The sequence below is a fragment of the Vulpes vulpes genome, chromosome 1 (genome assembly GCF_048418805.1).
Source record: "Vulpes vulpes isolate BD-2025 chromosome 1, VulVul3, whole genome shotgun sequence".
NCBI lineage: Eukaryota > Metazoa > Chordata > Mammalia > Carnivora > Canidae > Vulpes > Vulpes vulpes.
In genome coordinates this window covers 87,808,878-87,821,070 of record NC_132780.1, presented here as the reverse complement: position 1 = coordinate 87,821,070, position 12,193 = coordinate 87,808,878, and the positions used below count along the sequence as shown (strand labels likewise).

The following is a 12,193-nucleotide window of genomic DNA, read 5'->3' as shown; positions in this document are numbered from 1 at the left end:
TCCAGCTTAGTGTTTTTCATAGTATGCTTCCAAGACAACCACCTCCAGAATCATTTGGGGTATTTGATTTTATAAAACATGGATTCCAGAATCTGCTATCCTTTCCTTCATCATCAAGTATTTGTTAAGCTCTGCTATATATCAAGCCTGGTTCTAAGCATAAGTCATGCAGCAGTGAATAAAATCCCTGCCCTCGTGGGAATCATATTTCTCTGGTAGAGACAGACAGTGGACAAATTAATAAATAAAATATGTAGTATGTCAGATGACAAGTACCATGACAAAACTGAAGGTAGGGATAGGTAGGTTCATTTCCATAAAGTGGTTGGGGATGGCTTCGCTGGGAAGTAACATTTTAGCAATGCCTTGAAGAAGGTAAGGGAATGAAATGTAAAGATATTCAGAAAGAGGCAAGAGAAAATGCAAACCTTTTGAGATAGTAAAGAGGGTCTGTTCAAGTTTAAGAAGTATCAGTGAAGATAATGTAGCTGAATCTGGAGTGAGAGAAGAGATTGATAGCAGGTAAGGGTAAGGAAGGAGTTCAACCAGAATTGATGGGATTAAATGCTGTTTTTAAAATGTTTCATAAATAAGTATTTCTTCCATTCTAATGATCAAGGATGGAAGTAGAGAGACCCATTAGTTCATTTTTAAATAATCAAAGTGAGAAGTAATTCTGGCTCAGAAAAAGAATTTGCAGTAGAAGAGGTGGTGAGAAGTGGTTGGACTCTGAATATATTTTGAATGGAGAGCTCACAGACTTTAAAAGATTCGTTGGTAGATTGTAAGAGAAATAGAGGACTCAAAATGACTCCAGTGGTTTGGGCTTGAACAACTAAACAATGAAGCTGCCGTTTACTGACATACGGAGGAACAAATTTAATGGGAGAACATCAGAAGTTGGTGTTGAACTTTGATTGCTTTGAATTATGAGACGTACAAATGAAATATTGAGGTGAGTTGGAAGTTCACAAGAGAGAACTGAGCAGAAGATACGAATTGGGAGTTGGCAGCAGAAGGTGATATTTAAAGCCATTAGACTGGATGGTATCACCCAGTGAAGTGTCAGAAGAGAGGACTGGAAGTCGGAGAACTGAAGCCTGTGGCATTCCCCACCCTGTCAATAGGAAGAATCAGGAACACCCACGCAAGGCAAAATCACAAGACCTTGTTACTGGGAAAGCAAGTAAAAGGACCTTGCAAGGAGGAGCAAGTGCTCAACTTTTCATGCTGATAAAGTCAAGTCAAATGACCTCTAAGCTTTGGATTTTGCAAGAAAGAAATAATCTGCAACCTGACAGAAGCAATTATGTTTATTGGGGATAAAAACTTGACTAGGTAGGTTCAAGACAAAATCCAAGGTCAGCCCAAGTGGCTCAATGGTTTAGCGCCGCCTTGAGCCCGGGGCCTGATCATGGAGTCCCGGGATCAAGTCCCATGTCAGGCTCCCTGCATGGAGCCTGCTTCTCCCTCTGCCTGTGTCTCTGCCTCTCTCTCTCTCTCTCTCTCTCTTTCTCTCTCTCTCTGTCTCTGTCTCTCTCTGTTCCTCATGAATAAATAAATAAAATATTTTTTAAAAAAAGACAAAATCTAAGAGGAAGTATTGGAGCATTCTGTTTCAAAGTGGCTTTTTGGCATGACAATAGAAAATGGTTTGATTTTCTATAGTTTGATTTTTCTATAGATTTTTTTATAGTTTAGATTTCCTATAGTTTGTGCTAAGAATTTTTTTTATTATTATTTCCTCCCTTGATTTTTATATGCACCAAGGTTTGAGAACCCCTGGTGTAGCCTGTGGTTGGTGTTTGCTAACCAATCCTTCTTCAGTGTAACAAGTACAAACAATTTAAGGCGAATGAAAATTCTTAGCACTGCTGACTCTAGTGGCCAAAATGTGCAGTTGTCAGTGATTCTCATAAATCCAGTTACAAAACAGGAACTTAGAGGCCAGAGACAAAAGTAAAAGTTCCTTTTGTAATTCCTGTTTCCCAGAAAGGATGTCTAATCAGCCAAAAGGAGTTAAAAGATCTTAAAAATATTGACATCTTGAAAATTTCCTATTAAAATATTGTTGGATATCAAGCATCCTTTATTTTAAAGATTCAAGGCCAAAATTAAAAAGCGAATTAATTTTGATTTACAACTGCCAAAATTTTCTGTGAAGTTTTATAAGCTCCAGTTTGCAGGGGTGTCTTGAAAATAGCACGGAATAAAAAATAAACTGTTGAATTGATTTATCTGCTCAGAGGAAATTTTGTAAAATGTATTTACTAAAATGAAGCCATCTCAGGTTAGAGTCATGTTTTTAAGCTTCACATACTAATGAAGGAACCCAATGTGGTTTAAACATCTTTACACTACTTTTTATTATGAAATTAGGAATGAAGGAACCTCTTAAAGTGACCACAATACAACTTAACCCAACTTAGTCTTTAGACAGTGTTAAATTATTTCAGGCCAGGAATAATCTGTTATTCATTTTCTTTCAAAAGGGTCCTCTTTATGTATACCACATTATAACCCATATTAATATGTATTAAATATTTAAACCAGTTTTAAACCAGTTTTCCCTTAATTCATATATTCCCATCTAAGTTGCAAAGTGTAATATGCTAATTGTAGCTTATTGAGGCAGCCCTGAATTGAGTGGATAGCTTCACTGCAAAATAGTGTGACTTTGGATAAGTCATTTACTTTTGTACTGCCATTTCCTCATATTTCTAATAATGGGATTGTAGAATCATAAAGAGAGAAAGGTGAAGAAAATATTATAGACTTCAGGTAGTACAGATGCCACATTTAGTGATGGAAATTATTACCTAGCTTTCACTTTGGACTCCAAAGTTCAGACCTACCTTGTTCATCCCCAGCACTTAGCATCTGTAACTGACTTGAATAAATGATTAATTGACTTGATGGTGGTTAAGGAGGTTGATAAGGGAGTAAACATTTGAACGGAGCTTAAGACTTTTGTCAGAAGAGGAAGACTAGCATGAGAAAAGACTGCAATTGAGGACAGAATCTCATCTGCGTAGTAGGAAGTAGAGTAGATTAAAGCAGAATCCACAATGTGGGAGGCCTTGAATTCCAGGCTAAACTGTATTTAACATTGACCCAGTCTTTTAATGTCTCAGAGCCTTGGAGTAAAATGTGACCTGCCTCAATGTCAAGGTTATTGTCAGGAACAAATAAGAGAAAAATGTCTAAGTGCTTCATAACTTATAGGGTGATATAAAGATGTTGGTCAACAAGTATTAAAACAAGTTCAATACTTTCTACCTACTATATTTTTATAGCAATATTCTTTTGTATTTTAGATGTATATCCATAACAAGATGATCAGCTCTCTAAGGGCAGAAGTCAGTGTATTGACTGACTTCTCCCCTATTGACTGTCTGAAGGTCCTGATAGCCATTATTTCAGAAGCCTAAAAAATGTTGAGGTTTTATGTGTCTTAGGTTTTTCCCCAAAACAGGGAAACTTTAAATCACTGGAAATTTGAAGTAAATTGCCTTCATTAGTAAGTGGCTTTCCTAGTATTTAATGATACTGAAACATAATTCATATTTAAAATTGTATATGAATCAGCATTGATTGAACCTCTCCCCTCCTCCCAAGTTTACAGTATCTGCTAGAACAGGATGCATAAATTTATTTGGAGATGATATAGATGATTAGTAGCCAAACATAGGAAAGAAAGCAGAAGAACAGAGTGTCACAAAAACCAGAAATATATGGGATGCCTGGGTGGCTCAGCGGTTGAGCATCTGCCTTTGGCTCAGGGAGTGATCCCAGAATCCCAGGATCAAGTTCCGCATTGGGCTCCCTGCATGGAGCCTGCTTCTCTCTCTGCCTGTGTCTCTGCCTCTCTGTCTCTGTTTCTCAGGAATAAATAAATTAAATCTTTAAAAAAAATAAGAATAGAGAATATTTCACAAAGTTTGAAATGGTTCAGTGTTTTGTATGCTGCTGAGACGTTTGGGTAAGATGATGCCTCCAAGTGTCTGTTGGATTTACCAGCGTGGAGAGAGCTGTTGGTGACAGTGAGTGCATTCCTTCCTGAGTGAACTGTGGGCTGGCACATTTGGGCTCACTGCCACTAAAAGGCATGGCATATTCATATTCTCTGACCTTTTATGTGATGAAAATAACCAAACAGAAAAGAAAGAAACTTTTTTCTCTCTAGAGTGAATTAACTGGTGAAGAAGTGAAAACATTAAATGTGGATGCTTTTTTTGAAAAGCATTTTTGTGTAGTAGAATAAATTAAAATCATACCTGGAAGAAAATGGAAATCAATGTAGAAAAGTTGTTTTTAGTGGAATACAGAAGAGCTTGTTTGATATGAAAAGGGAAATTAAATATGATACAAAGTAGGTACTTTGGGGGTTACTTCTTTTAGGTTCCTATATACTTATTTGTAGTAGTATATAGATAATTTTGTGTAAAATACTCCACTAAGTATCTGCTGTATACTGTATTTGTCAGTTGGTCTTTGCAAAGGTACATTACAGTTGTTTTCAACATAGTGAAAAGTGTGTTATTTCAAACTCTAATGTGCATGCAGATCACCTGGGGATCTTGTTACAGTGCAGATTCTCTGATACATGAGGTCTGGGATGTGTTTAAAGATTATGCATTTCTACAAGCTGCCAGTAGATACCAGTACCACTGGTCTGTGAGTGTCATAAAGGTCAATTGAAATATACACTAAAAATTACTAATCTATCCAAAATTCTAACCTATTTTACTTTTATATTTAAAGAAAATCGTTGTCTTAATTTTATAGTGTACAGCATAAAGTTTAAGGCAGGAAAGAAGAGGCAACTCTAGCAGATTCTTTACTGGTATTTTCATTTCCTAAAACAACCCCATGAGGTATTATTTTCCCCTTTTTGGAATTGGGGTAACTGACATTCAGAGCTGATAAATAGCATGCTATGGGCTTGCCTAGTTAGCTGTCTAGTGTTTGTTTGTTTGTTTTAACCACTACATTACCTTAGTTTTCCTTTTGTTTTCACAAACGTGTTTTCATAAATGTGTACAGATCAGTTTTTTTCTTCTTTGTTGGAAATAGCTCAATCTACTCTTACTATCTTTTATATTTAATTTTAGAATTCCATTTAGTCTAGTTCTCCCCTATGCATAAGAATTACAAGTTTTGCTGGAAGGACACTCCCATATTTCCATTCAGACCTTTTCTGAGATAGAAAATTCTAAGAGAAAACTAGGCATATGTTTTGAGGACAGTTAGTAGAACCCAGTGGTAGTGTGGGGGGTTGCCAGATTTCTTTCAGAGATATAACATGCAGAAATGGGTTTTATCTCAGAAATATCATGTAGGTTATCATAAGTGTATATTTTATTTGATTTCTATACCACAGTGTAATATTGATAAGAAAATATTCTTTCTAGAATGTGAAACACAGAAAATATGCAAGGTGGAAGGCAACATATATCCATAATTGCTTAAAGAATGGAGAGACTCCTCAAGCAGGGCCTGTTGGAATTGAAGAAGATAATGGTATGTATTTAAGTAAAATGATTTAGTAGAAACATAATTGTTTAGAATATCATCTGAAGTTTTTGGAAGAAACTATATATTTTCATTTGTCCCATCAGGTACAAAATCCATGAAAATTAAGTGTAAAATAAATTCAGGGACAGTAAGAGATTAAGGCCAAATTGCTCTTTGTCAACAAGATGGCATGGCCATCTTCTACCTGTAATCAGATTTCATTCTTATATGGAACAGGTAATCCATTTATAATTTATAAAATATTTCAAAATAATAGAATACTATTATTTTTACATACCTATTTGAGGTGGATTTCTTTTTTGTCAGAGGGGTAGGTAGTCCATTCACATGGTTCAAAATTTATAGAGAATATAAAAAATATGAAATGAATTTCTCATTTCCACCACATCCCTGATTTGCCCAGATTCTACCAAAACCCAAATAAGTAAATACTATTTCTATAGCATTTCCTGTCCCTTTACAGATTTTTTTTTGAATTTACAAATAAATAGGAATACACATCCTACCTTTTTTTATACAATTGGTAATATGCATACTTCTGCACCTCAGTTTTGTTTTGACTTAATAAATGCATGAAAGTTTCACCATTAATTAGTTTATAAAATTATATCATGAAAAAAAGTGTCTCATCATTTCACTTCACTTTTCAGTTAATATGTAATTGAAAAGAAAATGAAAAATATTTTTCACTTGTTTTATTGATTAGACAAATAGGAAACTGACTGTTAGGAGAATAACCACTGTATTTTAAGTTAAAATTCTAGGTGATCCTTGCATTTTGTTATACAACTTTTAGGCATCTGTGAAAATGATCACTAAATGCATGAGTTTTTGTTCAGATGGTCAGATAGTATTTTAGGTTTCTAGACCAAAAGGTCTTTGTTGCAACTTCTCAGCTGCTTTTGTAGTGCAAAAGTAGCCATGGGCAATATGTAATCAAATGAGATGTCTCTGTTCCAATAAAACTTTACTTACAAAAACAGGCAGCCAACCTATTGGCTGGACTCCAGTCTAATCCATCTCTTTAGATCTGTTATTATAGTGAATTCTATTAAAAGATTGCCTAAAATTGAACCAGCTTTACGTTGTGTAATCCTCACTTGGCTCTGTTTTGTTTTTTTTTTTTTTATTGTTATATTGCTGGATTCAGTTCACTACTACTATATCATTTAGTATTTTGACATTCATAAGTAAGACTGGTCTACAGTTTTATTTTTTGATGTCAGTGTTCTCCTTCATAAGTATAATCTGAAGTGGGGTTTTTTTTATGCTTTGGGACATTTTGATTTGCCCTATAATTTTCTTTTCTTTTAAATGCTTTCTAGATTTTTTTTCGTGAAAGCCCACCAGCCCTGGTACTGGAGATGACTTGTTGGCACTACTCTTCTATGGGAATTAATCTTCTTAGATTTTTTTTTTTTAATTTTCTCAATGCCCAGTGAATGAATGTGCTGATGAAATAAATATTTTAGTTGTTTTAGGCCATTTTGGTGATTTCTGCATATATCTGCTGTCCTATTTTCCAAATGCCAACTATATTGCATAGTGGTATATTTATATGTACGCGTTGTTCAAGTGTCCACAACAAAATGTAACAGTTGAGTGTTGCCATATATCAGTTAAGAATGAATGGGTAGCAAAGAAGCACATGAAAAGATGCTGAAATTGTTAGTCATTAGGGAAAAATAAATTAAGATTATAGCAAGATGCATCATACCACTAGAATCTAGGGCTAAAATTGAATAAGCTAATACTCTCAAGTGCTGATGAGAATGCCAGGTAGCCAGAACTCTCATACATTACTCATGGGAAAAGAAAAGGAAAACAGTTTGGCAGTTTTAAGTAAAATTAAAAATACACTTGACATAATATCTAGCAGCCCCACTTCTAGGTATTTTTTTACCCCCAGAGAAATGCAAGCATATGTCCTCACAAAGGCCTGTACATAGCTGTTATATCAGCTTTTCTTGTAATTGGCAAAAACTAGAAATAATTCACATGCCCTCAGCTGTTGATATTTGCAGCAATATGGTAGGGACCGATTTCAAAAGCATTATGCTAACTGAAAAAGCCAGGCACAGAAGGCTACATATACTATATTATTGTATTTATATAATTTTCTAGAGAAGGCATAGCTCTAGGGACAGAAACCTGGGGGGTAAGGAAGGGATTTCCTATAAAGGAACATGGGAAAGGTTTGGGGATGGCCAGAAGTAGTGGTTATACATTATATAAGTTTTATGTCAAAACTGTATACCCAAGAAGTATGAAATTTACTGTATGTAAATTATACCTCAGTAAACCTGCCTTTAAAAGACCAAAGGGGATGGGAGGAGAGAACAAGTGGGGAAGACAAGAGAACCTTTTTGTTCTATTTATTTATTATTCAGAAAACTATTTAGAATGTTACAGTGCCATTTGGTGAAAAAGGTACAATGCAGTTTTATATATGAATACTCTGTGTAAATTATTTTGCAGTTTAGCCTCTAAAGTTGCAAGCTTTTATACAGCATTTTAGGTTAACCTTTTGCTATCTATTGCTGAAACATACTTCATGATATGTCCTTATCTAATGTTTTAAGTCTTTTTCACATGGAATTCTTCTTACAGTCATTTTCTGTAATAAATACCTTGCATTCATAAAGCACCTTAAAGTAACAAATCATTTTCACATATCTCAGATCCTTGAAATCCCTTGGGAATAGGTTATGTCATTACAGTTGAACAAAGGAGGAAGTTGAGGTTCCATGTGGCTTAGTGATTGCCTAAGGATATAGAACCACAAAGGAGAACTAGAACTTGAGTCCTGGCTCTCCTACTCTTGAGTCCTGTGTGTGTTTGGGGTGTTTGTTTAATAACCAATGCATGTATTTTCTACATACTCCTTTCCTACTTTAATACTGACCATAATCAGGAATGTTTTATGTCTGTACTGTTAACAAGTGTCCACAAAAAAATATCCAGGGTCGTCAGGCTACCAAGCAAGTGTCACCACAGTGTGCCATCAACCTACTCACCAGTTTTATTTTGTTTCTGTCTCATACTGTGTTATGTGGGTAAGGCTGCCACAACAACACACCATAGACTGGGGTAGCATTTATTTTCTCAGGGATCTAGAGGGCAAAAAGTCCAAGATCTGTTCAGTGCTGGTGAGTGCCCACTTTTGGCTTTCAGACATCAGCTTTCTCTTTGTTCTCATATAATGGAGAGAGAGACAGATCTTTCCTCCTCCTTATAAGGCTACATTTTTTATTAGAATAGGACTCCACTCTTATGACTCATTTAACCTTAGTTACCTTCTGAAGATCCTATCTCCAGATACAGTCACATTGGTGATTAGGTCTTGACCATATGAATTTTAGAGGGACACAGTTCATTTCATAGTACCTATATATATATTCCCTTTATTTTAGTCATAGATGTTAAGAGCCAGAAAGTGCCTTTGTCTCTTTCTTTAATTATAAAACCATCTCCCCTTCCTAAATTGTTCATTTTTTCTACCTATCTGAATGCTGCCTATCTGTGATGTTTTCTCTTTCATCTGAATTTCTGCAGAGCTATTTTATGTATGAATATAAAATCTTATAATAAAACATATAGCACTTAATAAATAATTCATGTTAATATTTATAATTTATGGAGCACTTGGTATTATGCATTGTACTTGGTATTATGCATTATACTAAATATTTTACATATATATTACCTAATTTAGTTCTCATAACTTCTGAAGATAGCTGGGCATCCCTATTCAAGCTCTGATAACTAGTTAATGAAACTCAAGATTTGAACCCATATATTTCTAGTTCTAAAGTCTGTGCTCTTGTTCTGCATTTAAACAGATTCATTTTTTTCCTTTAACAAGTTCATCATTTGATTATAAGACTTAATACAGATTTTCTACCCCATTGAATCTTATAAGAAAATTTCTCGGCTAGTCAACATAACTATTATAATTTCACATTCTCTTGAGAACAGAGAATCAATGTTATGAGGAACAGTTCTGTGCTGTACACATGATGGTAGAGCCCTAAATTTGGAATGAACTCCCACTTCCCAGGACATACCTTTTTTCTTGGATTTTTAAAATGTAATTCTCTTTTATTCATTTTTAAAGAAACTTTTTTTTAATATCATTTGTCAGCATTAGCTGGGTACCGGGAATGAATAAAAGACACAATCCTTTACTTACAAGAACTTATATTCTCCTGGGGAGCAATAGGTTTAATAAGCAGTTATAATACATGGTAGTAAGAGATTGTTCCTGAGCTGAGCCTCAAAAGATAAGTTGAGTTCAGTCAGGTAAACGAAAAGAAAGGATGCTACAATTTCAAAGCAAAACACATCTTCAAAAGCATCAAGGAGGCAGATTTAGGACTGGTTAAGACTGGAAGGTCAGTGTATGGGGAGAGTGAATCTTTGAGAATGAATTGGAGAAAGATAATTCTGTAGATTGTGAGATGAATTCAGGGGCTACTAGTGACCTCAATTTTTTTTTAAAGATTTTATTTATTTATTCATGACAAAGAGAGATTGAGAGAGTGAGAGAGAGAGGCAGAGACACATGCAGAGGGAGAAGCAGGCTCCATACGAAGAGCCTGATGTGGGACTCAATCCCCGGACTCCGGGCAGGCAGACACTCAACTGCTGAGCTACTCAGGCGTCCTTATGACCCAAATTATAAATAACAAAAGCCTGGGTGAGACACTGGCCATGGGATAAAGAAAAGGAAGTGTAATCAGTAGAACACAGGACACTTTAATAAGGGAGGAAATGGAAGATGGTCCCTAAATTTCCAGCCTTTCAAAGAAATGACTAATATAAGATGAGCAAGTTTGGTGGGAAAAATTAGGAGAAGATACTGAGATGCTCCTGTGATTACTACTTGTAGAACTCCCAACTGGCAAGGTCTCCTTCCAAAGATGACAGGAGAAAATTCTGGGCTAAAAGTAGAACTTGGGAGTTGTCAGCCTAAAAGCAAGAGATGAAGCCAAAGTAAAATGTTTCTTCAACCAGGGAAGATGGATAGCTTAAGGACTACAGCCAGGATCGCCTGGGTGGCTCAGCGATTAAGTGCCTGCCTTCAGCTCAAGGCGTGATCCTGGAGTCCCCGGATTGTGTCCCACATTGGGCTCCCAGCATGGAGCCTGCTTCTCTCTCTGCCTGTGCCTGTGTCTCTGCCTCTCTCTCTGTGTCTCTCATAAATAAATAAATAAAATCTTAAAAAAAAAAAAAAAGGACAAAAAACAAAACTACAGCCAAAGATGAAACCTTTTTTCACATTTAGGAATTACATTACATTGGAAACTGAAGCTGAACCACTTCTATTATCTGATTATATTTAAGGTGGCTTTTACATCTTTGTAATAAATATAATAATGTTAGGTCTGTCATTACCTTTAAACATCTGACTTGGAAGATACTTCTTATATATGGTTATGTATATTTTTAAATATGCGATGGAAATACCTTTTTTGTTTTAAACATATTTTACATTTCAGTAGCATTTCAGATGTGTCATTTTAGGGACATTGAAGTACCTAATTAATCAGTGGGTTTTTTTTTTTTTAGACATTCAGTATCAGTGACTTCTTTAATATCAACATTTTTAACTTTTGCCTTTGAAAGTACTACATTTTTATTATTATGATTTGTTGTAACATGGTTATTTCAGGCTCTTTATAATACTAAATAGATGATTATATATATATATATATATGTATATATAAAGATATATAATTTTTGTTTTGTTTTCCAAATACTTGCTTAAGTGGAGCTTATAATTTCTGTTCCTTATTCAGTTTTTATAGAGCTTCTAGGTAGTAAAAAATTGGAGTTACAGAATACCAATAATCCCTTTAAAAATAAAAGAGAATGTTTTCACTGTATGCTTTTTCAAAATAACTTAAAATATTTTTTTTAATTTTTTTATTTATTTATGATAGTCACAGAGAGAGAGAGAGAGATGCAGAGACATAGGCAGAGGGAGAAGCAGGCTCCATGCACCAGGAGCCTGACGTGAGATTCGATCCTGGGTCTCCAGGATCGCGCCCTGGGCCAAAGGCAGGCGCTAAACCGCTGCGCCACCCAGGGATCCCAAAATAACTTAAAATATTACCTGGTAACTTAATCAAGTGGTTATGGTCTAAGAGGATGTCCTTAAATCTGAATATATAAGAGGAAAGTCGTCTTTCAAACCTTAATTTTTTTTCTCAGAATACCATTATATTCTTTTGTGTTCTTAAATTAACTCAAGGTATAAAAGGTATTATGTTTAACAAAACTCTAATTTTCTGTTACTCTGGAATTGAATTTCCATTAAAAAATAATAGTTATCACACCTTAGTTAATTTACAGTAAGAAAAAAGAGAAATGCACTTATTCCTGAAAATACTGCTCTGTGAAATTAAGTCATATTGTCAAAAAATACATAAGGAAGCCATTATGAGTAGTACAAAAGAAGTGTTCTAAGAAAAAAATAAGGCTCAAATGAAGGGAATTCTAACATTCAAACTCTGGGTTCACATGTCAGTCTCAATTCAGTATCTGAAAATGGCATTATTTTTAAGTAGTTGTTATTAACCTATATTCAATAAAAACTAAAGAAGTAATTTCTTATCTCATATTTTACTGATTAAAATTTCGCTCTTTTGGG

The 12,193-nt window shown here is 34.9% G+C and overlaps 1 protein-coding gene across 2 annotated transcripts in view; it reads left to right on the top strand.

The window, feature by feature from the left end:
• The window catches only part of VTA1 (vesicle trafficking 1), a 66,981-nt gene that overhangs the window by 35,836 nt on the left and 18,952 nt on the right, over nt 1–12,193 (top strand). For both annotated transcript variants that reach the window (XM_025997923.2, XM_025997924.2), the window contains exon 5: nt 5,415–5,523. In XM_025997923.2, the coding sequence (XP_025853708.1) occupies nt 5,415–5,523 (109 nt within the window). The remainder of the gene's footprint in view (nt 1–5,414; nt 5,524–12,193) is intronic.